Source organism: Microtus oregoni, unplaced genomic scaffold (genome assembly GCF_018167655.1).
Source record: "Microtus oregoni isolate MIOR12 unplaced genomic scaffold, Mior012 000074F_003, whole genome shotgun sequence".
Lineage (NCBI taxonomy): Eukaryota > Metazoa > Chordata > Mammalia > Rodentia > Cricetidae > Microtus > Microtus oregoni.
In genome coordinates, this window is record NW_024543990.1 from 1213007 (window position 1) to 1240545 (window position 27539).

The following is a 27539-nucleotide window of genomic DNA, read 5'->3' on the forward strand; positions in this document are numbered from 1 at the left end:
CTGCTTTGCCAACCCCAGTGAGGAACGTTGTTGTGCTATGTGGCCTGACAGGAACCACCTCTCACAAAGGAACCTGGGACAGCCTAAGATCACCCAGAGTGGAAGTCTATTTAGAAGTGCCTGAGTGTGGCTCTCTGCACAGAAAGGCCTTGAGGTAGGGCTGAGATGGAAGGGTTGGCAAGCCATGACAATTTACCTGAGCAGTTCAAGCTCCGAGCCAACTCTGTGGCCATCACCTGGATGATCAATCCAATTCGGAGTCTGAGCATCTCTGCAAAGAGGCTAGGCTGGGCCCGGACATACATGGCCAGGTAAACCACGATCTCCTGGTGCAGATGGGAAGAGGGCTTCAGGGAACCTGAGAGGCCTACTGGCACCCTGAGTTAGGCTGTGGCCCAGCAGGCCCTTCTTGTATCAGCATCTGACCTGTGTGAGGACAGCAATGCTGATGTCCTGTCCACTGGCCTCGTAGATGAGTTTTGTGAGCTCCTCTGGGGGAAGAGGCCTAGGAAAGAGCAGCAGGTCACACAAAATGGGTGCCTCAGAGCAGGGCCACCTTGCTCTCACTTTAAGTTCCCTACTTTCTATACTACAAGCACCCATGTGACAGAGTATCTTCCAAAAGCCGCTGCCACCGCTTCCCAACTGCAATGCTCTCTTTGTGTTCCTCTACAGATTGGGGAGCACCTCCAGCAAGGACTCACGTGGAGATGGTCTTCTCCCGGGGCTCAGGGGGCAGGCCGACTGTAAGCTGCTTCTGGTGGGACAGCAGATCTGCACAGGCCTGCACATTTTTTGTGGGGGAGGGAGAGGTGTACAAAGGAATATAAACGTAGCAAAACTAACTGAGACAGTTAAGTGCCACCAGCAACAGAAATTTGCCTTTATGAACTTCATTATCCATATTGCCCTTCAGAGAAATTCAAACCTAAAACCCTGTCTTAGCAACCCACATAGGCTAGATTCCTGTAATCTTTGTGTCTCCCAGGTATGGCTCCAGGCCTGGTCCATCCACTAGAGCAGACACCCCGGACTCCCTGCTATTTGGACAAGGCAGGGATGAGGCTTCAGAGAGCAAAGATTAGAGTTACTAGCCACACTGTGTTCCAAGCTTACAAGCGCCTCAGTATTGATATGTAACAATGACTAGCATCTTAAGAACACTTGCTTAAAGCCACAGGAAGTGGTTCTGGATTTTGTAGGGCCTCAGGGATATAAACACTAACGATTACTGTACTGTGACATGTAGAAAGAAGGACTTTGTTTCATGTGATTGCTTTCTGTGGTGAAGAAAGAAACAAACTAATCAACTTGAAAATCCCTTCTTCTCTCCTCTCCTTCTAGAGCAATGAAGTCAGGAGAGGGCCTGTCCAGTGCTGGCTTAGGTTCCCTGAGTTCCTTTAGTGACAAGAGGCACTTGCCTTGAGCTTCCACAACTAGAAGACCAGAAGAAGGAAACATGGGGCTAGAGAGAATAAATGGACAACCCGGCACGCACGCAGATTCTGACCTCAGCCAGGACCTCCACTTTCTTCCTGAGCAGGCCTGAAATGTAGCGGACCAAACTCCATTCTTGGTTTAGGCCAGCTTTTCCATAGAGCTCGCTAAGAAGACTGTGAACAGTGACTCCACGCTGTCCAGACAGATTGGTATCCCAGCTGGGACCCCTGAAAGGAGGCAGAAAAATACAAAGATAAAGGTCATACTGTCAAAGCTGTTTTAAAACATGGACTGCTGTGAATTTTGCCAATATTTGGACATTTTAAGTAACTCTGAGGCTCACCAAGACAGTTCAGGCTAAGCAAACATTTCTATGCCATGTCTTTTGAAACAAAAGCCTAGTGTTCACACATCACAATGGTATCCTGGCTTCACCCAGACTTCTGGAAGGCCAGCATCAAGAAACAGAGAAAGGGATAGAAGTCTCGTGTGTGAAGATCCTAGGTAATTTGGGTGAATGTGATCATGGCCTGGCACTGCTACAATGCCAACAGATCAGGAAAACTACGTTCAACATGGTGAACTCCATAAACTTACTGCTATACCTTGGATGCTTGTGTCCCCCTCAAATCCCCATACGAAAATGCTAACCTCAGAGTTATGGTATTGGCAGGTAGAGCTTTTGGAAAGTAAGGAGGCCATGAAGAAAGATCCTCATAATCCATCAGATTATGAGAGTTCCCAGAGACTTGCTGTGCCTCCCTTCCACCATGTGAGGAAGGGTGGAAAGGCACCATCCATGAGGAAGTAGACGTCACCAGACACTGTACTCGGTATACTATGAGATACGCTTCTGTTCTTTATGCTGGCAGCTGATGGGGTATAGTAGCCCAAAGGCATTAAGGCACTTACTTTATCACATAGAGAATGTACAGAATGTCTGCTTGGTCCTGGAGGTTTGAGCAGTCTTTCAGCTGCCCAACTAGCTTCTCACAGTCCATTTCACCATGGTCATCTCTGGGCCACTGGTAGTCATAGTCAGGAGTCTGGCCACATAAAAGCCAAAATGGAGGGAAAGGAGTTGATAATGGGAACTTTTAGATGACCATAAAGTGCAACACCAACCTTGCTTTTGAATGCTAGCACTATGCTAGGCTTCATTTTTTTTTCAGGAAATCTTTTGTACTATGTTATTTACAGGCCTTTATGATCTTCAATAGTGATCTATGTCAGTCAGCACTTGCAAGGGACTAGACTGAACAGATTAAAACACATATCAGTTTTATTTATGCAAAACTCAAAAACAAAAAAAAAAACCAACTTCTACTGTTACAGATCTTAAGAGCCGTGCTTCTCTCCACTACGACTGGGAATGGAACCCAGGACCTTGCAAGAGAAACAGTCTACCACTGAGTCACACCCACAGGCCCAGCAGTTATCTTGGGACTATAGGATGGGGCTAACTAGGAGGAGGCACAAGAGCATACTGACTCAGTGGCAGTTCACAGTACTCTACTGGTGAGTGTGCTTTTCTGTATATATGTTATACATTAAAAGAACATATTGGTTCGTTTTCTTGAATAAGCTCTCATCATGTAGTCCAGGCTTCTCTAGAACCTGCTATGTACTCAAGTTGACTGAAAATTTGCAGTCTTCTGCCTCTGCCTTCTTGGCGCTGGAATTATAGTCAATGCTAGCACAGCAAGCTTTCAATGAAATATCTTTTAGAATAAAAAAAGTACTTGTTTAAAACTACCTAAAAAATGAGGTGAGATTAAAATATTCTCCAGTAGACATTGGATATTTTGATTCATATGGGACAAAATCAGGAAATCTGTATGAATAAAACAGTAAAAAAAGGCCCAACACCCCGTGACATCATGGTTTTTAAGAATCTCATTACATTAAGAGTATGAAGGAGCAGTTGTAGGGGTGCACATTTATAACGGTACTTGACAGGCCAGTGCAGGAGGACTGTGAATTCAAGAGCAGCCTGGGCCAAAACCAGACCTTGTTTTCAAAAACCAGACCAAAGGGTGTGAGTAATGAAGTAATAAAGTCCCATGCTCTGTTCTGAGCTCCGGCTGGCTCAGATGAGATAAGGAAGGCAATTAAGTGTACTTCTTCTATTACTTCCTATGTTCTGAAGAACAGGCAGAGAGGCAGTAAGAGGCCTTTTCCTCCAGGCAAAACGCAAAGGTATGCACCAAACTCAGAGCATGCAATGATGCAAATTGCATTCCAGACAACTACGTGCATAGATTCACAGCAACAGGCAGACTGTCTCAATTGTGAAACTCTGGGTATAAAGAAATAAGCTCTTAAAGTGTCACCATTTGAGACAGTTATTGGGACTAACCTGGTATTATCAAGTATTACGTTAAAACAAAACAAAACAATTCAAAACACTTTACCTTCTTTAGGAGTGGCTGAGGGGAGTCAACAAGATTCAGTGACTTACGGTGTCCACTTAGAACTTTAGTTGGCAAAACCATTGGAAAAACTGGAAGAGAAAACAATGAAGAAAGCGCTCGTGAGGAAGGATAATGACAAAGTCCTTCTTTTGGTAGGTATGGGGCATTTTAGGCCTGCAAACAGATTTAAAAGAGGTGATGCTTGACTTCACTCCTCCCTCCCCATCTCTTTTGAAGGCTTGTCTCACCACATCTGGCTTCCTATTTATTTATTATATGCGTGCTCTAGCCACATATACGATTTTATGCTAGAAGAGGGCACCAAATCCCACCAGCGATGGTTTTGAGTCACCATGTGGTTGTTGGATTGAACTCAGGACCTCTGGAAGAACAGCCAGTGCTCTAAACTGTTAAGTCATCTCTCCAGCCCCCCACTTCTCTCTTTTAGTTTCTAGATGGCAAAACTGAGACCTAGAGAAGGTGGAACATTTGCCCAAGGTCACAGAGTTTCATGATCGAGGTGTCTGGGCTTCCTGCTCAGTTTAATTCTAGCGCTGCTGGTTGCTCTGGATTTCATTTTTTATCATCTCTGGATGTTTTTATTATCTGTAGTCCTTCAGTATGATGTCTCTGTCTTTCAGGCTATACTATAACTCAGAAAACTAACAAGTAGCTCATGTGTATTTTCTGTGTTGTGCACATCCATGGGGAAGCCAGGGCTTTGCATTACGTTTCTTCCTCTGTTTCTTTCCACATTATGTTTTGAGATAGCATCTCTTCACTGAACCTGTAGTTCATTCATTCAGCTCCAGGGATTGGCCTCCCGACCCCCACTCCCCACTGCCACAGCTGCAGTGCTGGAGTTACAGATGTGCATTGCTATGCCTGGATTTTACACGGCTGCTGGACAGATGAACTCAGATCCTCATGCTTGCTCAGTGAGTCCTTTACCCACGGAGCCATATTCCTAGCTCCCTCACTAACGCATATTCAAAAGGATTCTTAAAGCAAGCTAAATGGTTCACATCTGTAATCCCAGCAGTCTGTAGAGGACTACAAATTCAAAGTCAGCTGAGTTCATGGCCAGCCTGTACCACACAACAAGATACTGTCACCAAAAAAACAAAACAACCACTGAACAAAAACATCTAACTAAGACCCCCCCAAAAAAGGACAAATCGTCAAGAATCGGTTAAAAACAGAAAAGACAATAATAGCATTTTCAGAAATAGCGAAGACAAAGGTTGAAAGACAAGTGATTTAGAAAACACGGGGCCTGCATATATGTTAGGGTGATGGCAGTTTGGTGTTTGTGTGGGACTCCTAACAGTGGGAGCAGGGGTTGTCTCTGACTCTTTTCCCTGCTCTTGGGACCCCTCTCCCTTCTGCTAGGCTGCCTCCTCCAGCCTTAATATGAGGGTATGTGTCGAGTCTTACTGAAACTTGTTATGCATGTTCAGCTTTAACTCTGAGAGGCCTGCCCTTTTCTGAAGGGAAAGGGAGTTGATCTGGGGGAGGGAAGGTGGGAGGAACTTGGAAGAGTGGAGGGAGGGGAAACTGTGGTTGGGACATAATATATGAGAGAAGAAGAAATAAAGATTATTTAAAAAGGAAAAAGAAAATACAGGTCAACAAACTTCAAGAATACAATAGGGAAATAAATGAACCAGTTAGATCTACCTTCAGAGAAACCTTTGAAGTCTAAGGTTTGCTGTCCTGGGTACTTCTGGGACAGGTATGGAATTCAAGGGAATAAAAATTAAAAAAAAAACCTGAAGAGACAGTGTGTGAGATGCTGTGAGAATCCTAGATGTTCTGCTTTTCTGCACAAGGCATGGTGTCTGCCCCTTTCGGGAAGACATAAGGCTAGAGGACTCTCCAAAGAGAGGCAAAGAGGCAGGATGCCTGGGCACAGACTAACATATCTGAAGGCCTGAGTTCCTTCCTTAGAGAGACACGAGACCAGTTCTCTGCCCTTCTAGTAGAACAGTGAGCGGGAGACAGTAGAGTACCTCTGAAGAATCAACTACACTTCACAGGCCGAGGCCACAAGTTCCACCTGCTTGGAGGGTTTCCTACAGTAGCGGCTGTGCACCCTGTGCTGTAGGAGGAACGTCACAGTGAGAAGTAGAAACCTTTACTCAAAGGAAAAGGTACTTGGAAATGGGAACCATTCAGGGAGAAGAAAGTGTAAACAATAAGGTAAAACGTCCATCTCTAATGTTTTTAGAATAATAAGAAATTATATTAAAACATGTATGAAACAAGAGCAGATGGAATTTGGAAGATGAAAATTAAAACAATAGCAAAAATGAAAAAAATCAATTGAAGGGAGGGAAAAAAGTTGAGCTAATTCTGCTCAGAACAGATTAGGAATATGGAAAACAGAAATTATGAAAACTTCTCCAAGAAATTAATAAAAATATATGGAAGAAAGGACAGGGATAATGTGAAGAAGGAGATGAAAAGTTTTTAGAAAAAGTTGACAGAATTGAAAACCATAAATTTTCAGAACAGAAGGTTCACTGAGTATCAAATACAGCAGATGAAGACATCCCCAGGTTAAGACATACAATTAAAATTTCAGAACCTCTCAACAGAAGATCTTAAAAGTCTCTAAAATCAGCTAATATTTGAAATAAAAAATCAATATAGGACCCTCTTCACCTAGCCATATCTCCACATCTTTCTCCAGGTTCTAGCCTGGTGAGTCTCTCACTCATCCACCCACCTTCTCACCCCACCAGACCTAACTCAGGTCCCATACCCAGTGCCCCAGCCTAGCCTGGCCACCCCAGCCTGCACCACATTCTATCTCTCAGTTTCCCACAGGATGGGCCCTGCCTACCTCCAAACACAAAGGCCACTGCCATGCCACTTATCCATCTGACTTCATTCCACCCAAGCCATTTCCAATCTCTAGGCCCATCTCACTCACCAAGACACCTTTTTTCTATCCTGAGCTGTCCTATCCATATCAGACTTAGAACTAAAAGAACTCTACAAGTTCATTTCTTCTCTCTCTCTCTCTCTCTCTCTCTCTCTCTCTCTCTCTCTCTCTCTGTGTGTGTGTGTGTGTGTGAGAGAGAGAGAGAGAGAGAGAGAGAGAGAGAGAGAGATCGCTCATACTAGTACCTTCTTTCTGAATCTTACAAGTCCTATAGAATTTTTTGCCAATGAGAGTTCCCTAGATGAATTCTAGTACACAGAATTTAAAGGATCCATAAACTTTGTCAAGGAGTTTGAAGAAAACACAAACAAACTGCTAAATGAAATTAAGGAGAAAGAGCTTAAAGAGACTAAATGCCTGAGCAATGTACAAGAAAAAACAAACATAAGGCTGCTAGAAAAGGTGAAAACAATTCAGGACTTGGGAATGGAGTTCAGTAAGAAGACAAACACTGAGGAGGATTTAAGCTGAAATGAAGATGGAATTGAAAATCTCAACAATTTAACTAGAAAACTCAAAGGAAAGCCTTCCAAGTAGAATGAATCAAACAGAAGATTGAGGCTCCAAAACCACAGAGAAACCCTGTCTCGAAAAACCAAAAAAAAAAAAAAAAAAAAAAAGAGAAGATTGAGTATCAGGACTTGAAGAAAAGTAGAGGCTTGAAACCAAAAATAAAAAGTAACATGAATTAAAACACACACACAGGGAAACGTACAGGAAATGTGGGATACCATGAAAAGACCAACCTTTGAATTATAGGTATAGATGAGGGAGAAGAATCCAAAGTCAATGGCATACACCAGATTTTCAAGGTCCAGAAGACAACTTCCCCAAACTAAGGAAAGACACACCTATACAAGTACACCAAATAGAAAAGACCAGAGAAGAAAATCACCATGGCATACCATAGAAAAAAACACAAGTTACATATAAATGTTGTGAGATATTTTCATTGTACTTGGACACTCCTGAGACTATGAATAAAGTTTACCTTGAATCAGAGGATGAAGTTAGCTACTAGCTGACCAAAATTAGTCATAAAAGTTTTGGAGGACCAAGGACATATAGAGAGACATAGGAAGCGGTAGGGTGAGGCCTAGAAAGAGTCTCAGCGGTTTTAGATGAAGGCAGGAGATAGAGAAAGAGAGAGGGGGGGGGAGGGGTCGGTCACTGGTCATTTCTCTGCTGCTTCTGTGATCAGTTGTTCTAACTGTGATATCTGAACCCTGAGGTTTTTTATTTATTTATTTATTTTGGTTTTCCAAGACAGGGTTTCCCCGTAGCTTTGGAGCCTGTCCTGGAACTAGTTCTTGTAGACCAGGCTGGCCTCATACTCACAGAGATCTGCCTGCCTCTGCCTGAGTGAATCCCAAGATTTTATTAATAAAGACTAATTAGATAAATGCTTCGTATAAAGGAAAAGCCATCAGAATTAACAGCTGATTCTCAGTGGAAACTTTGAAAGCCAGATTATCCTGGAGTAATTCATTATAAATCCTAAAAGACCATGATAGCCAGCCTAGACTAATATACCCAGCAATGTTATCTACCGTAAGCGAAGGAGAGAGAAAATCTTTCCACAATATAAATTCCATGAGGTAGAATTAACCTCAGTGTATCCTCCCTGAGGACTAGCTTTCATGGTACCAGAAGGCATCATGCAAACTTTTAAAGGAGAGAAGCAACCAACAGTCCTACTTAGCAGCTATGATGCCCATGAACCACATCAATAGCCAGCATGGCACGATAACCCGAAGGTTATGCATACCTTGGTGGCATACATATCGTGGTGGTAACCTAAAGCTCTCTAACTGGACTTAAGATCCATTCAACAAGAAGAAAAACATATTTGGTACTGGAAACTTAGAAAATTCCTCAGCGTTAATGAAGATATGGTTCTTGGAGGAGAACCTACAAGCACCTCTTTAGTAAAGTAACATAATCCCTAATCTAAGCATTTATCCTTATACCCACAGATAAATGTAGTCCTTACCCTTCATCAAGGAAACACCTCTTTGAAACAGAAAGAGACCATTACAGAAAAGCACTGCCAATCAAACTGCAGAGTTGTGGATCTCAGTTCCAATGAACACATCTACAACACTCACACATGTAACGCTCAGACAGCAATGTGGAAGAGCAGGAAAAAAGACTGTAAGAGCTGGAGGATCAAGGAGTTTGCTGTGAGGCTGTCTCCTAGTAATGTCAGAAGCTACACCCACGAAGTCTCACTAACATCACCACCTAAACAGACAACAAAAACAGACATGCCAAAATATGTTGTTTTTTTTTTGTAACGCTTACTCTTTGGGGGGCCCACCACTCAGTTTCCAAGTAATTACACACAGAGAGACTTATTCTTTCTTATGAATGCCCAGCCTTAGCTTGGCTTATTTCTAGCCAGCTTTTCTTAATAAAATTATCCCATCTACCTTTTCCCTCTGGGGTTTTATCTCTATTCTATATGCCTTTCTTTACTTCTTATTCTGTGGCCTGCTGTGCAGTTGGGTGGCTAGCCCCTGGAGTCCTCCTCTCCTTCTCCTTTTCTTTCTCCTCAATCTTCTCTTCCTAGATTTCTCCTCCTATTTATTCTCTCTGCCTGTAAGCCCTGCCTATCCTTTCTCCTGCCTAGCTATTGTCTGTTCAGCTTTACATTACACCAATCCGGTGTTTTAGACAGACAAAGTAATATAGCTTCAAAGTTAAACAAATGCAACATAAAAGAAGGCACCATATCTTTTCATCATCAAATAAATATTCTGCAGCATAAGCAAATGTAACACATCTTAAAATAATATTTCACAACAAAAGTAGACAGAAGAAAGCCCATGAGTTCTCAGTCGTACACACATATAAAAAAGCAAACCAAAACAAAACAAAAAAATACAGTCAACTAAAGAATGCTGAGAGCTATAGAAATAGTCTTCTCCAGGGAAGAGTATACCAATTGGTTATCCAATTCCAAATGGCTAGCCCTAAAAATGTACATACAAGTAACATTATACAGATCAAGCAGGTTATATTTAGAAATATATATGTATATATAAGAAGCCAATCATGAAAAACCGTATATGGTATGCATCAATTTATTCTATAGATCCAAAATTAACAAAATATAGAGACAGATTAATGACTGCCTAGGAGTAAGAAAGGGACTAATTGGGAATGTTAATGGAACTGAGGGTGTTGCTTTCTGGGACATGTACATACATGCACACAACAACAATTGATTAAAAAGGAGATCATGATTTCAAAGAGTAAGGAGGGATATACAGGAGGGTATGGAGGAAGGAAAGAGGAAATGATGTGATCATATTAGACTTCAAAAACAAATGATTAAAATGTGGTGACTAAAAGATGTGCTTTATGTTTATTTCTTTACTTTTCTCTACTTACAAAATTAATTATACATAGGTCATTGAGATGACTCTGTGGGTGAAATTGCTTACTGCCCAGCCTCATAAACTGAGCTCAATCCTGGGATCCCATATGACAAGCTGCCCTCTGACCTCCATATGTGTGCCCACACCCACACCAAATAAAAAATAAATGTAACTAAAATTCAGTGTGGTTAATAAAGAGTTCACAGAAAAATAAGTGTATGCTTAAGACAAAATTTTGGAAAAGTCAAGTGAGAACATACCAGAAAGTAAACATTACCCGAAGAGAACCCTCTTCTCCGTTTATGTGACACATTCTAAGGTTCTCCTTTATTTATCTGCAGGCTGTGGAGTCCACATCTGAGGCTGATACTAAGAATATGACAAGGAACTGAAGAGCACTCCATCAGGAAAGCGCCTGCAGTCCAAGTATGAGGACCTGAGCTCCCATACCTACAGAGAGAGCCGGACATGGCTACATGCACGTATCCTTTAGAGGTGGAGACAGAAAGATTCCTAAGGCTTGCCAACCAGCCAGCCTAGCCTAATTAGTGAGCCCTAGGCCAGTGAGAAACCCTATCTCAAAAACACAGAACAAAATAGATATAAAAGGTGGCAAGCATCCTTGTTGAGGAAGAGCCAAGGTTGGACTGTCAGCCTTCACACATGCACACACATACAAATACACATGCATACACGTATACACCAACTACTTCTATGAAGTGATACTTTTAAAAATCTGAAGAAAAATGTATTTTTAATCTAGATCCTCCATTCAGACAAGCGGCCAAGTGGATATAAAATATCTGCAAGCATTTTCAGACCTGTAAAGTCTCAATGTTACCCACTACCTGTCGTTTCTAAAAAGGCTAGTGGATGTCCTTCACCAAATTATCTTTTGCCAAGAGAGATAATTGAGGTATAGAAAACAGGAATGCTAACCCAAAAAGCAAGTCAAGGTAGCAGGCCTATAGCACAGCTGGTCCAGAAAGAAGACCTTCTGTAACCAAGAAAGACTCTAGAGATTCATTAATATAACTTGCCTTGTAGAAATCTTATTATGAGGACATTGGAAGACTTAGAAGATAAGCAAACAAAAAAGGATGATGTTCATTTCAAAAAAACCATAAAGTAAAAACAGGACTGTAATCATAGTGCACTATAATGTTCGGTTAAGAATATATCTGTACATATCCTGTGAAGTGTGAAGACTGATTGAACTAAATTTTTAGACAATTTCCTTTGTAGGTTAGGAAACAAAGTAGGGAAGTGGTAATTTAAGACAACAAAATCTTGATCGTACACTATAACATTATAGGTTAAAATGACAACTCAAAGGACAGAAGTAAATACATTATTTTAGAAATATGGAGATAGGGAAATTCCAGAAGAAACATGTAGAAGAACTGAAAGTGGTCACAGGGAAATAGAAGGTTGGGGAAGGGGGTACATCTTGTCTTTTAGGATTGACTCGAATTATATGACTTTGATGAATGAATGTATCTTAGCTGAGCTGTAGTACCGCACGCCTTTATCCCAGCACTTGGGAGGCAGAGGCAGGTGAATCTCTGTGACTTTGAGGCCAGCCTGGTCTACAGAATGAGTTCTAGGACAGGCTACAGAGAAACCCTAGTGAGTTCTAAGACAAGCTACAGAGAAACCCTGTCGCAAAAAAAAAAAAAAAAAAAAAAAGAAAGAAAGAAAGAAAGAAAGAAAGAAAGAAAGAAAGAAAGAAAGAAAGAAAGAAAAAGTATCTTAACAGACAGAAGAGCTTAATAACATACATGGAGTTTCCAAACCCTTTGCTTTGGCCATCACAGAAAGTATGTCCCGAGTGGAGTGGATAGCACTGAAAACATGGCTGTCTTCTGACTTCTTACAAAGAGGGGGCAGGTAGCACTTCAAGGCTGTGCTTTGAAGAAGGTGGTTGATATACTGGTCAAGTTCATCTTGGCTTTCTGCAATTGGACAACCAAGGAAAAGAATCAATAAAAACAAGCTGTTGAGTAGACAATATTTAGCTAAATAAATTTGCTCCTCCACTAAACTAAAAGGAAAAAGCTAGTGACAGGTACATCACATGTGTATATAAATTTATTGTTTGAAAATCTTCATTCTAGACCAAGGAGATCCAGAATGAGACAGTGTTTAAGTCACACCCTCCCAAGGTAAGCAGTAGAATATGAAAACAACATGAAGAATAGCAGCTGAATCCTATCTTTTAATCTTAGAATAAGCTAAGCCTTATGGAACTTTCTGTACACTTATAAATGTTATCTAAGTAAAAACTGAGCCAGGTGGTAGTGGCACATGTCTTTAATTCCAGCGCTTGGGAGGTAGTGGCAGGTGGATTTCTGTGAGTTCAAGGACAGTCTGGTCTAAGTAGTGAGTTCTAGGCCAGCCAGGGCTGTTACACAGAGAAACACTGCCTTGAAAAACAAAACAAGAACAAAATAAAACAATAAACAAAGTAAAAATGGGTCGCTTTGACTTGAAACCATATTCAGATTAAGATATGCTATATACGTGTGGGGTTTCACCATTCATATCTAATCAAAACTAGGTCATTCCTACCATTCCTTTAAAAAAATCAAGCAATGTGTTTCTCCTTTAAGAATCTATTTTATAAGGCTGGTGGTGCAGCTCAGCAGTACAGGCATGCATGAAGCTTTGGGTTCACTCTCAGGGCAGCATTTAGTTTAAATAGCTCTGAAAACCCACTTAAGGAGCACCAGGAACAGCTGGTGCAAATGAACTCACAAGAGGTCTGAGGTGCAAATGAACCATTTTAAAAAATAAATAATAAAAAGAGGAGCAGTGAGATGGCTCAGTGGGCAGTGGTGCCTGCTGCCAAGCTTGACAACCATAGCTCAATCCTCAGAATCCACATGGTAGAGCAGGTGAATCAATTCCAAAAGTTGTCCTTAACCTCTACAGATATGTTATATATGTCATGGTATGTCAGAGAGAGAGAGAGAGAGAGAGAGAGAGAGAGAGAGAGAGAGAGAGAGAGAGAGAGAGAGAGAGAGAGAGAGAGAGAGAGACAGAGAAAAAGAGAGTAAATAAATAAATGGGAACCATCTTTTTAAAATATCAATTAATGAACTGAGACTTTCCTACTAGGCCTATGAAAGGCCTTTCAAGGGCGCCAGCGTAAATTAGGCTCTTAAACCAGCACTTTATTCATCTGAGTGAATGGAATCTTCAGAAGCCTTGTTTTTGTTAATTTGCTTGTCAATTATTTTCTGTATTTGGGTCTTAGGCAATTTTATCATAGTGCCAAGGCTGAAACCAATACAACCAACACTCCACAGAATTTTGACACAAGGTACCTGGATGGCTGCTGTCTTCCAGGTATCCTCCCAGTTCTAACTCGCTGTCAGGGCTAAAGCTCCCATCACTGATGTCATCAAACAACTTCTCGTCACAGTCTGGATCCAAGAAGGTCAGGTACGTATAGAATGAGGTAGTGAGGAACTCTGCCAGGTTTCCTAGCTTTACTCTGTTGAGAAGGCACTATGTTAGGGCTACAGGCAGACTGCACAGACTTCCCCCTTGAATCCCTGTGAAACTCTTCAATAGCTAATTCACACCTCTGTAGGAGCCAGTAACTACTAACCCAATACAAGACAAGAAAGAAACCCAAAATTCAATAGAAAAGTTGGGCCTGGTGGAGAATGCCTGTAATTCTAGCAATTGGGAAGTAAGAGCAGGAGGAACAGAAGGCTGGGCCCATCTTCTGCATCACAGAAAGCTTGAAGCCAGCCTCGACAACGTAAGACTGTGCCTCAAAAAGCAAAAGAATCAAAAAATTTATTCACAAGTATAAAGTGAAAAGGACAGAGCATTTAAAAGTCAAAAGAGTCATAACAAATTTTTGTCCCCAAGCCTAAAAAAATACAAATCTACTTTCCTGATCAGCTCACAACTTTACAAAATAAACTGTGCAAACCCCTTTTAGTTAGAATCAACCTCCAGGATTTCTCTCCCTTAACAACTGGATTAGAAGAAATAATTTCTCTCCCTTAACAAGTGGATTAGAGGAAATAATTTCTCTCCCTTAACAACTGGATTTGAAGCAATAATTTCTCTCCCTTAACAACTGGATTAGAAGCAATAATTTTCCCGGTGTGCTTGACTTGCCATGAAACATGGTGAGCTGGGCGCAGGGAATTTCTGATGGAAGACACATGCCTCAGAGTTAAGGTTCTCTCTATAAGGGAGTCACTGGATTAATTTAGCATCTTCAGATTGACACCAATGCACCCTGCACAGGCCCTATTGTATTGGGCTAAGAAATGCCCCACTGAAAACTGGCAGCTTGGGTCTTGCTAAAGAGGCATCAGCAACCAAGATCCTGGGAGTCCACATTGTTTCTGCTCTACAGAAATGTCATATACTAAAGTGGGAGACAACAGGACCTCCCTCTGAGCTACCAGCACCAGATCAGGATTTAGTCAATATGTGTGAAAACCTAAGAATCCAGGATAGAATTGTTTATGGAGGAAATCAGACTATGCAATACAACTGTTACCTTCACAGACACCCATGTTTCAATGGGCAAAAGGCATATGTCAAGATGACAACTGGGGAAGAGAAGCCTGCCCTTAAATGAACAAAAGCCTTCTCGTGGAGAGCCAAGGGCCAGTTCCAAGGCTTGTTTTGTTTTGCTCTGGGGTTGGGGAAGTAGGCCAGAAAACCAAAATGCAATGGAAATCTCTTGTCTGGTACAGGTGAAAGGAGTGGGCTTTATGAGGCTAAAGAGAGCTCGAAGAAAGAAGACAGTCACTTAAAAAGCTTTTGGCCGGGCGGTGGTGGCACACGCCTTTATTTCCAGCACTAGGGAGGCAGAGGCAGGAGGATCTCTGTGAGTTCGAGGCCAGCCTGAGCTAAAAGAGCTAGTTCCAGGACAGTCTCCAAAGCTACAGAGAAACCCTGTCTCTAAAAAAAAAAAAAAAAAAAAAAAAAAAAAATCAAAAACAAAAAACCAGACTTAAATATAAAGAAGTCCAATGAGATTCAACCTTAATTATCAAGAACTGAACTGGGAGCTGGAATGTTGCTCTGGGGTAGAGAGCATATAAGCCCGAGGCCCTGAATTTGATTCCTAGGATTGCAAAACTAACTGCAACTGAATACAACAGGTAGCTGTGGGAGTCCTAGCATTGCAAGTTTTCCACAGTTCTCTGCATGGTGCTTTGTAAGCAGGAGGCCTTAGGCCTAGGGGTTAAAGGTTGGTTCTGGATCCCCAAAGTGCTTCTGTACCTATCTGTCTTACAGTCCTGGCACTCTGAGCTTATGGTTCTTTGTCTAGAGATGAGACCCTAGCTTGCCACAAAGCAAAGACTAAATGAGACAACATTCAAAACATACTGCAAAACTCCTAACTGCATACTATAATCTTTCTACAGTGATCAGATTTCAATAAAATAATGTATTTTGTAAGTTGGTTCATTATAGGGCTATATTTTCTTTTGGTCATGATGCTATATATACTAGGTGGCAACTTAGCCAAGCTAGAGGCAGACTGCTCCGAAGTGGATGCTGATGGGAGTTCCGATTCTAGCCACAGTGGGGACTGTCTTGACTGATATTCCTAAGAGGCCAAGGACAGGCTGCATGGGAAGCCACTTTTAGGCTATGATGGGCCCCATAGGAAGCTACAAGGACCCAGAGGACAACTTTAGGAGCTGCAAAAAAAAAATCAATTGAGTCCAAAGTTAGAAAAACGGTCAAGTTCACCTTGAAGGACAAAAGTGAGGTGATAAAAGGAGCCAGTCATTAAAAGATCTTACATGATACAAGTTATCTGCCTAAAACTATGGGGACACAAGAAGATATGGTGCTGTAGACAGGCAGGGCAGCAGAGGGTTGTTTCTTATGTATGGTGTTTTAGTTATGCAAGATGGAAAGTTCTAGAGATCAGTCTCATGAAGTAATAAGGGCGGCGGCGGGGCTGCGTCCCCAACACCCCATCCGCCTGCCCTGCTAGCTTATGCCCCGAAATAATTACACGGACACTGTATTCTTTTAAACACTGCTTGGCCCATTCTCTTCTAGGCTAATTCTTACATATTAATTTAGCCCATTTCTAATCATCTGTGTGTAGCACCCCAAGGTGCGCTTACCGGGGAGATTCTAGCCTAGTCCATCCTGGGTCAGAGCTTCATCCCGGGAGAGGGGCATGGCGTCTCTCTCAGGCGTCTGCTCCCGAGAGGAAAGCGGTTGAGTCTCTGAGCTCTCTTCCTCTTCCTCCCAGCATTTTGTTCTGTTTACTCCTCCCACCTATCCTCTAACCAATAAAATGGGCCAGGGCAGTGCCTTTATTAGCCAATGACCTTCCTCCATCAGTCTCACATGATGGAAATGCACTTGGCACACTGGTCTGCCTACTTAGATATGGTGGAAAGGGCAAGGTAAAAGGTAGTTTACCTGAAATCAAGAAAATGGTCACGCTTTTCCTGTGGCAACAGGTGGGAGGAGGCGAGAAGAGGGAACTTGACTTCAAACACTGTCAGCAGCTGTTAAACTAGCCCAAGAGACTCCTCTCTTTGCCTGGGGAAGGTACCATGGTCTGTCTGCACAGCTGAGGCTCCACTGGGGAGTTATCTGACATACTCTCAAGAGATTCGTGGAGATGAGGATATAGAGTCTACAGAGAAATCTACCATGCATCACTCAGAGGGACAAAATGAGAAAGGTACTCCTATAGAGTTAGCAACCCTATTCACCTAAGGTGCCTAGAATCACACCCGAGAGTCATACTCTAGGCTAACAGACCCAAATAGGTCTTATGCTACTGAAGCTGGTGCAGAGCGTCTCATGCAGGACTAATAAGGTGCTCTGTTTCCGGGGGCCCTCGAGAAATCTGTCAAGTCAGCTTTAATTGCGCACCTCTGGCCCCTCCCTAGGTCATGTTCCAGGAAAGACACCTCTGAGAGACTGCTGTGTTCACCTCTCTATGTCAGTGCACTTCCAGAGCCCAGGAAAGAATAATAAGCATCAACCCAATGTTTCTTTAGACCTGATTCTAGTTTTCCACGGGAGATAGAATTAGATTAATTTCCTTCTTACTCTAAAATTCTGCATGTCTAGGTTCAGAAACTGATGCAAACAGTGAGGAAAGGACAGTAAAAGACTTTCAGAAAGGTAAATGCTATTCTTATTTAATGAAAAGAAATCCCAACTTACCTAGCACCTCCAAAATATCCATCTTCTAGTTTCCTAATTGTAGAAAGAACTGCAGGATGAATGTCTGATCCATCATTGGCTAATGAAAAAAAAAATAATGAGTGAGTTTTCTTCATCTGGGAGTACAATGTACTGCAATGTTCTCACTAGCACGACCCAATCAAAACCCTTATGGTACAGAAGATTCCTGAGACAGAGAGGCCAAACGACTAAGGATCCCCTTCAGTATTTGCCACTGTCCACAGCAATTGTCCTAAACATTTAGATAAGAGCCCATGACCCAGCAGATGGAGTTCACGGAATTACTGAGCATGGTGTGTGTGACAGGGAAGGTGAGTGTGGGGCGGCCAGTCATCCGCCAGCACGTGCACAGATAGGCCAGCTCGATCCTCAGCATCTCCACAATCATCTCGTTGTCCAGGGCCAGGTAGAAGTGATGCTGGTCGGTGAACTGAAAGTTAGAACAGGCCAAGTCAAGGGCCACCCTTCACTTATTTCCACACGACACCAGTCACTCAAGGCAGCGCTGATCCTGAACCTGCTGTCCAGAAAGATGTTTGGTATTGGCCTCAATCAGGTGGCCACTTTCTCTGAGATGAGACATAACAAATCTGTCTTGTGCCTAGCAGCTGCAGCCACACAGGTACGATAGGAAAGGTGTGCTCCTAGACGGGCCATCAGCTCCTCCCACAGGGATAAAACTGTCCTCACCACAAAGGGCAAATCAAAGTGGTAATTGCTACCCCTTTGGGGGATTCTGGGTTTGCAAATACTTTCCAGGCGAGGGAGAGCTGGGACAACTGTCTATCTGACTGATGCCTGCCTAATGCCAACCAGAGGTACTGCCACAACAATGAAGGTGAAAATCCAACTGTTCTCCTGACCTCTGTGCTCGTGCACGCTCAGCTCTACATTTAGAATTTGGTACTAAGGGAAATGGTTTGCAAGGTTTAAAGTGGCAGCTACCAAGGCAAGATCCCACAGCCAACCACATGTTCAGGCAGGCAGGGGTCCATGCTGTGTCTCACAACTGGCAAAGTGACCACACTGTCTATCTTTCTAGTTGCTTCCACTAGATTAGTTTTCTTCAAGAACAAACATTCTGAAGATAAGTACCACAGCCATTAAACTGTGGGCTGGGGACCTGCACATCAGTCCAGCTGTGTATCATACTGAGGGTCCTATGACAACCTTCACAAGGGTTAGGGACTGTTAAGTTTAGGTGATATGAGCCAACTGATGTGTCACATTGTAAAGCATATATTCATGTCTGGAAGTGATGACATACTCAATTTGATTCAAGTAACATCAATCGAGTACCTACTGTAAGCATTTTATATCCCTCCACCTGATCCCAGGCATATAAAATCTTTCCATGTTTCAGGTAGAAATGCTTACCAGACAGAAAAGAGAACTTAATGAGAGGATGCTGGCTAATTTCTACTGCTGCCACTTTTTTTTCCTTCAGTTTCTTTTGCTTGCTTGTTTGTTTGTTTGTTTTTGAGACAGGGTCTCAACTGTGGCTGGTCTGGAACTCACATAGACCAGACTGGCCTTGAACTCATGGAGCTTCACCTGTCTCTGCTTCCCCAGTGCTGAAATTAAAGGCATGCACCAGCATGGCCAGCTGGCCTGATCTTGTTACCTGGGGTGTAAAAGTGAAGATCTGGTTCCTAATCACATAGAGTTTAGAGGTGCCGAGGACACCAATGTGGCGATATGGTCGACCACTCAACTTCATATTCTTATTTCGTCCTATTTGAAATATAAAGGAGAAAGCAGAGTTAGAGAAAATAGAGTAAGAGTTATTTCTAGTGATGTCGGCTAAGTCTGGGCTTAATTTTGTGTCCGACAATATACTCAGGAGTTTGCTTTCCTAATACCACACATGGCATTTTAAAAAGTGGGACAAAGCTGAGCAGAGAACACATCTCACCCCCCCTCTTCATGCATGGACATGAACAAGGCCAGTTTGTTCTAGATGGAGCAGAACTACTAAAAGAACTTTATTAATACTGGCTTTGAATTTATTTAGTAGTCAGCTATAAACTGAACAAATTCAGATTCTAAGAAAAGAGAACTGATTCCTACTTTAGTGGGTACAATGAGCATTTTGGGGCATCACAGATAACAATTAGAAGCTGTATCCAGATACTAGTGACTCTTTCAACTGTGACATTCCAAAGTGATTACTTATTCTCCAATAGATCTACCAGACAGTGGGGCCCTCCTATGGTGGGATGGGCTGACCAAGCTGAGGGGAATTTGCTTGCCTGCCCATTCTTCACAACGAAGAGGAACAACTGGTTGACCTGCTTAGTGCTCTGCCCAGGTCTTCAGAACTTAGAACAAGGTTTTCCTCACGCCCAACCCTAGAACCAAATATACCAATGCTTCCCTGACCTACCAAGTTTGGCATATACGTGACTAAGAATCCGGCCTGGCTGGACTCGAACTGGATGCACGTCAGCGATGCTCTGGACATTTACCCCATGTTGTCGCAACAGCCCCTTAATGTGACTGTTTTCTGCCAAAACAGCGACTGCAAACAAGAACAAAGAACCTGCATCAGATCTGTGTCTGCTGTCTCTTCACACTGACACACGGAACTGATTGTCCCTTCTGCCCAGCACCAGGCGTTGCTAGCACATTCCCTGTGCTTGGCTTTGAAAACAGTGGTGTCTGTCCTGCTGCACTCCCTGTTTTTCTGTCCTAACTGCACCTCAATACACACAATATACATATCTGTCAAGTGCCCTCACTACGCAGGACAGTCTGAGAGCTTGTAGAAATAGCCTTCAATAGGCTCCACACCAACTTAGCCTATCTGAAATAATGTCTTGCCTCCCTCTGGGTTCACATTTATCTAAATACGCCTTGTGTCCTTTCACATAGGGGTAGGAGTACAAACAGCTACCTAAGGGGATGTCAGAAATCTGGGCTCTTGCTCGCAAAAGGCAGAGGAAATGAGAATACCACAGTGTCTGCTTACAGGGAATGCTTTAGCCTGGGGAAGAGAAGGAGAGAATATCTTTCTTTTCCCTAGAAAACAAAGTACGCCTGCTGGTGGAGATATCCTGCTTCTACTGATGTCCTAGAAGCACAGCACAAAATCCCACAGATGAGAAAGAGCACCCATGCAAGCTGGTTTGAGTCCTTGGCTCTCTGGCTGGCAGGGACCTCTAAGAATCCGGGTCCTGGCAGTTGATGCAGAAATTAGTCTTAGCTTAGGGCCACATCAGTGATGACTGGGCGGTATCTATCATACCAGTACTGCCTGTCTTTATGAGAAAGCAGTGTGCTGGTAAAGGGATGGGGTCTGGAAGGGGCTTGCTGAAGAGGAAGCCAGTCACAGGAAGCAGCTGGTATCTTACCCAACTGCAACAGAGCCTTTCAGAAACTAGAGGGTCTCAGGGCCATGCTCGGTCCAGAGAAAAAAAGCTAAGCTACTGTTAGGGTGTCTTCCCCAGATCCTACCATTGTATCCATAGGCTGGGGTGGGTGCTGAACATACGATACACATAAATGCCACAGAGAGCTGAACATTACCTCCTTACATCTACATACCACCTAACGCTTTTTAAACGGTTTTAATACCCATGATCTCATCTTTCCAGTGAACCTTAAGAGAAGCCATGAGAATGCTTAATTAGCCCAAAACAGATGGGGGAGAACTGGAGCCTAATCCCCCTCTTCCCCAGGTCTCAAATAAGATTGCTCATCTGCAGGACTGACCATGGTTTCCCTCAACACTTTGAAAATTACCCCTTGTGAAACTGCCGCTGACAAAGAGAATTGCACATTTATCAAAGTTGCACCACTCCCAGTCTCTGGAAGATTGTGTCTTTCAGGGAGTGATTGTAACCGACACTGGGGAGAGCCTCATAGTCTGATGCAATCACATGAGCTCCCCTTCTCTATTCTGAGTGGGTGAGGGGACATGCATGTGCCATAGCATGTGTGTGTGTGGGGGTAAAAGGGCAACCTGCAGGAGTCAATTCTCTTGTTCTACTATATGGGCTTCAGGGATTGAACTCTGGCTGTCAGACTTGGTGGCAAAGTGCTATTATCTGTTGAGGTATCTCACTGGATCTGCATGAGTTTCTTCATGCTAGATCCTCTGAATGGTGCTCTGTTCTACTACATCAAAAAAAAATGCTGGGGTGAAGAGATGTGTGAATAGTTAAGGGTGCTCACTGCTTTTCCAAAGGATCCAAGTTTGACTCCCATCACCCACATCAGGTGGCTCACAATTGCCTGTAACTCCAGCTCCAGAAATCCTAACACTGTCTGGTCTCCTTGGGCACTGCACATATTTGCAAATTCATACTCAGACGCACACGCGTGCACGCACGCACACACATAATTAAAAATAAAATCAATAGATTAAAAATTTGGTTGAGATCTATTAATATATCCCAGCCCACAGCTGGAAAAGAACTCTTGTAGTTTTAAGAGACTAATTAGCAGAATATGTGTTGACCAAGTGTGGAGACTAAGAAGTGCAGCTGGATCAGCCTACCAGGGTGTCAATAATAGGTTCCCACCTCCAGTTGTCAGCTGAGATCCCTGAATGAATAAGTTAACCGCTAAGCTTCAGGGAGATAAGCAATGTGGCAAATGTTACCTAATGAGAATGTTATGGTGATTACGTGTACTTATACACTATTGATGAGATGTCAACTTCCAGCTCCTCTCATTGTATCATGGGCATGCTCATTAAAAGGGGCCAGTGGCCCCAAAGAGGAATGCTTTCTTATTTCTTCAATCATGATTTTCAATGTGTGGGTGCACAGGTGTCAGTCAACACAGAAGAGAATACAAGCCGTATCCTTAAGAAGTGTAAAACCTAAGCCAGACATGGTGGTTCATGCCTATAATCTCAGCACTTAGGAGACTGAGGCAGGAGGATGTCTGTGAGCACAAGGCCAGCTTTGGCTATGTATTGAATTCAAGGTCAGCCAGTTTTACAAAGCAAGACTGTTTCAAAGGACCAAAAACTATGCAAACAAACAAAGGTATGTAGCTAAATTTAGGAGCAATGTGTTATATACACAGTGGCTGACATTTCACAGCACCTGAGTGAGTGTTCTACAAGGTCCTCAAAACGTGTCAGAGCTGCCAGTCCCTTAGTAGAGGAAACAGAAGGGATTGCTGCTCTAGGTGCATACCATAGGCCAGACCTAGATCGAAAGCCTCCTCTATAGCTATCTCCATTGCTTGCAGGATTCCTTGGGGAAGAGCGAGAGTCCCAGCAGCCCTGAGAAATGGCCTGTTGGGGTACCCTTGGAAAGGCAGCCCCATTGGGATGCTTACCTTTTTGGAAGAAGAACTGGCTAAAGAGGAAGGAAGGGAGGAAGCTGGTGGCAAGACCTGAGACCTTCAAGCGACAAATGATCCACTTCACTTGGGTTCTGAGTTTGCACCAGGCTCAGACTCCACTTGTCAGAGTGACAGTAATGAAGAATGATGCTCAATGACTTAATTGTGCTCCAGTGATAATCAAGATTTAGATTCCAGAAAACAACTCCTTTGTAGGAAGTAAATTTGTAGGTGGGAAGAATCCCGTTGCTTTTGGGGCCTACCTAAGTTATACAAAGTTTCTCGTAGATTCCTACATCTTATTGTATAAAAATCACTTTCTTTCTCTCTCCCTTTTTTCCTTTGTCGAGGTCTTACTATGTAGGCTAGACTGGCCTTAAACTCTCTAAGAAGCCAAAGGTGACCTTGACTTCTGATCCTACAGCTCTTACTTCCCTAATGCTGGGAACTCTTGACCTTCCTGCTTCAGCCTCCTGAGTACTAGGATTACAGGCACGCACTGCTAGAACCCAGCTAAACACCCTTTAAAATTTTTTAATAACTAGGGAACAATGTTAATGGAAAATTAACATTGATTTTAAACATTCAAGATGGACAGTAAAAACGCTTACAAACCTTGTACTACAACATCAGGTTTGACTGAAGTAGCAAATCTTCTATTTAAGGGATCAATTTCACCAGTGGCAAGGAATCCCTAAGAAGAGAGGAGCATTAACATTATGAAACACTGCTTTAACTAAGATTTCACCTTGTTCCTACACTTGAAAACAACATATTTGGGGGCTCAAACAGTCAAAAACCTTTTCTTCATATTTGTTGATTGTCTTTCTCTCCATAATAGAGTATACTACTCAGAATGCTACTGATCAATGTATTGTATGCTTGGTGCTTAGCTCTGAGGGTTACTCAAATATACCCCACATTGTGTGAGTGAAAGAAAGCTATGACTAGTGCTAGCCAAGTTCCTGCATGTGCACTGTCACACTCAAGTCTCCTATGTCCATCACTGTTCTACAGGTGGGGAAGCCGAAAGCGCTATAGTGAGACTTTGGTTCAGGGCTGCCTGCTTTGGAACATAAAACTCTTGCCATCTTGTTATCTGAGCTCTTTCAAAATATACCTTCTTGCACTTTCTAGGAATCATCCAAGCATCCAAAGGGGATGAAGGTGACATGAGATGGAATGGACCTACTGTTGGGCCCATAGGGAGACTTTTATATTGGAGAGGAGGTCTCAGGGGAGTGGAGTTATTTATTTCCTACCTTACATGTACTGAAATCTGAGCTGAATAATGCATTGTGCAGACAATTAAGCCCAAATTTTCACTTTACAGGTGAGGCAACTGAGGCCCAGAGAGGTTAAGAGACCTGCCAAAAGTCACTGAGCTGGTTGGAATCAAGACTGGCTTACAAATGGATATATGTGAACTGCTATAAATTAAGCTATGACCGTGAAACTTGGGAGATTAAACATACCTGGGAACCACCTCAGCAACCAATGTTCCCAGGTGATGTGTCCACTGTGCTATCTTTCACGGTCTTTACCACTCCAGTGCCCCAGTAACATTCTGATGCACTGTCCTCTTCCCCACTTTTATAGGTGGCGAAGCACACAGGCTGGCCAGCCTCATGTGGTCAGTCCCTTTCTTCTTTAGACTCCTTCCCCACACCAGAATTCTCAGCTGAAGTTTCTCACTCAAGACGGGGAGATGCATTTTAAAGCTTTTCCAACAGAAGCCTGGAGGCAAGAGGGTATGGGTCAAGAGGAGGGTTGGCGTGGGCTGCAGTATCTGAAGGATGATATGTGCCTGCTGTTTCTTTCTAGCGAGAGATCTGAAGAGCCCTTCTGCTTCTGTGTATTGGGCTGAGAGAGCTTCTAGCCCATCTAATAACTTCCTAAATCCTGTCTCTTCTAAGATCAGATGTGCTAATCTTGGCTAAAAAATGTTCCCATGTCTGCTGAGCAGCAATGCAAACAGATTCTAACTACGTACCAGAGATTCTGGTGAGAGGGAGCCAGGGAGCATGGCATGTAGCTGATCTGACCTGGTTTATTAAAATATGGATATGCAAGGCCAGAGAAAAGACAGGGTCCCAAAACAGCCCAGGCGACCTTGAAGGTAATGAAGCTGCACACGCTATTGGCAGTCACTCAGTACAGAGAACCACTGTGCTTTTCCCAATTTCCTATACTCCAATCAGATGGATGGCTTTCCACCCTCGAAACCCTACCTCTGCCAGCAGAGAACTAAGGATGTACAAGGACTGTCCCCAAAGATGGGGCAGCTTCCCCAGTGGAATTCGGTCTACCGTGTGAGGGTTCTTGTACTCTTCATCCACCTGGCAGAGAAAATGAACAGTTCAAGGTTAGCAATATCTTATAGTAGGGGAGCATACTGAAGATTTATAAAGCAGTTCTCAGCCTGCAGGCCACTTCTGTGCAATACAGGATGGTGGACTGAGAAGGCAAAAGTTCCTCTCTCAGCATCCCATGACTATAAGCAACAGAGGGGGACTTCAAATCTTGATCTGGTCCTAGGTCAGTGCTCCTCCCATAAGCCTACCTGCGGCCACTGGTGCTGGATGCTTGACTTGCCTGCTCTATACCCAGCTGTCGGCAGCAGGAAGCACCATAGTTTTTGTTTGTGGGTGGTTGTGTTCTCATAAAAAAAACAACCAGCAGTCTGCATAAGCAGAGTGCATAGCTGGATGTCAAGCCTGGTTTCTTCTTCTGGCTTACCATCCCCAGGGACATGTGCCCATGCAAGAAAATTACCAGAAGGTGGCACTATGCGTTGAGGAAAACCAATAGTGCTGCTGCCACTCCCCAGCCTACCTCCTTCAGAAAGTGGAATTTTCCGGGAGCTTTATCTCAACAGCATAAGCTTCTGTGCTTTTTTGTCCTAGCAATGCCTGCTTGTTTTGAGGATAGTGTCAGCTACATATGGGATGCTCTTCTAAACTCTACGCTTCCTTTAAGGTTTTAGTCATTGAAACACTGATTAGGGTAGTCACTCAAAGGAAATAGAAAACATTTATCCATCTACAGGGGCAAAAATGGTATGACAAATGTTTGTGTATGTGGGGTTCATTCTTAGTACTGTGGATTAACCAGTGATATTATTAATATACTTAGAAAAGATTTATATTTCTTGGTAATAAATATTTTTTAAAAAACAAGTTTTGCACACACTGAATGGAGTTGTCACTGGTAGTCAAAGAGTCAAAAAAGAAATAGCATGGAAGGATATTCTTCAGAATGTAATTCTGTGGTTGCTACTGGGTCATACATTAGGGATAACAAATGTTTTCTTCTTTCTACAGAAGTCTGCATAGATTTTACAATGTACAGGATTACTTTTACAATTGGCTAGCACATTAAATACAACTATTAAGGAAGTCTGCAAGAATCTAGAATGAGAACTATCTAAAGAACAGAAAGCCCACAAACTTTCTAGGTCAAAAAAATGAACTTGTTCTGCCCTCTTTTCCACTAGAGTTCAATTCTATCTCTTCATGGAAGCACCCCTCTCCTCCCTACTCTGGTCCTTCTGAACGACAATTTACAGGTGCATGTGTACCCCATCTTTGCTTCCATCTCTCCTATAGCTGCCTCCACCTCCTAGCCTAGTTCCACTTTCACCTTGCCTACATACTCAACGAAACAGAACCACCTTGTGTACTACTCGCTAAGCTGTGTCAGGCATGGAGTGGCTGCTCACTACATGTTTGCTGGACATACCTTCACTAGTCCCCAGCTGTGCAATGAGGGTCCCCAGACAGTGGCACCTTGCCCAAGCATACAGGCTGCATGCCACTGCAGTCCCAGACTTTTTCTAATTTGCACAAAGCTGCCATAGAGGTTTGTAGTATCTTGCAAGATTCTTTCCCAGAGGTCTCAGTATGTGTTATTGATTTGACCAAAGACCCTTGCCAACTCTCACTTGCAAAGCCAACACAAAATGAAATTAAGGTAAAATGCTGGTACCCAGTATATAAGCTAAATACACTGCTTAAAGAGGATATTGGATGACAATCAGAAACCTGTCAGTGTGATATTTAGGAGAGAGAGTTGTAGAGTAGCATTTTATTATTCACAACCAGCATAATCCACCAGGAAGAAAGTGTAGCTCTGACCAAGCAGTGACAATGGTCAGTGCATGTACATTTTGGGAAAGCAGGAATGGCTAGTTTCTACTATAAAATAGGGGTACTGCCATTGAAGGTATGCATTTTCTCTTGTTTGGTTTCCACCTTCCTGACATTGAAGCCTCAGTACTAGGGAATGAGCAATATGAACAAGGGACATGAAAATGTCACTAAGTGAAGTGCCCCAGACACCCTTCACCCTCATCAGCATTCACTCTATCCATGGCATACGGATACAAATATAAAATGAAGAAATTTGCAGACTTCCTGACACATAGAAAACATCCCTGGAAGATTTCACAACTTAATCTGTATGGTGAGGCCTGACAGAAGTCTTGTCCTTAACGTATCCTAAGGAAGTTTGGATACGTGAAGATGTCTGCTCATGCAACAACGAATACATGCAGTTGGTGGAAACTCAGACCCAAAGGTCTAGGCTGGTAGAAGTGAGTGGAGTCTGGTCCCTGCTCCAGGGCTGTCTTAGACTGGACAGGTTCCAAAGACTCCTTCAGTATAGTCAGGCTCTTTCATGGCCTTTGGTCATGTGTGTACGGGCCTTATTCAAACACAGATTAGGTACAGGTATGTATGCTCCAAAGCTCTTTAGTTGCTGCCTCCCTAGGATATTCATGGTCAAGCATGTTCCGCATGTTTCTCAAAGCCTTAATTCCTCCTAGGAATGGATGGGAAAACT

At 43.0% G+C, this 27539-nt stretch overlaps 1 protein-coding gene across 7 annotated transcripts in view; it reads right to left on the reverse strand.

Moving 5' to 3' along the window:
- The window catches only part of Phka2 (phosphorylase kinase regulatory subunit alpha 2), an 84217-nt gene that overhangs the window by 12497 nt on the left and 44181 nt on the right, over positions 1-27539 (reverse strand). For all 7 annotated transcript variants that reach the window (XR_005973441.1, XR_005973442.1, XR_005973440.1 and 4 more), the window contains exons 13-26: positions 24929-25036; positions 23313-23391; positions 19783-19917; positions 19021-19130; positions 17682-17826; positions 17376-17454; positions 13517-13686; positions 11969-12142; positions 3855-3943; positions 2353-2486; positions 1511-1667; positions 705-784; positions 427-505; positions 197-326 (exon numbers count right to left, since the gene is read on the reverse strand). Coding sequence is in view for 4 of the 7 variants with exons in the window: in XM_041642397.1 (XP_041498331.1) it covers positions 197-326; positions 427-505; positions 705-784; positions 1511-1667; positions 2353-2486; positions 3855-3943; positions 11969-12142; positions 13517-13686; positions 17376-17454; positions 17682-17826; positions 19021-19130; positions 19783-19917; positions 23313-23391; positions 24929-25036 (1669 nt within the window). In the remaining 3 variants the exon portion in view is untranslated. The remainder of the gene's footprint in view (positions 1-196; positions 327-426; positions 506-704; positions 785-1510; positions 1668-2352; positions 2487-3854; positions 3944-11968; positions 12143-13516; positions 13687-17375; positions 17455-17681; positions 17827-19020; positions 19131-19782; positions 19918-23312; positions 23392-24928; positions 25037-27539) is intronic.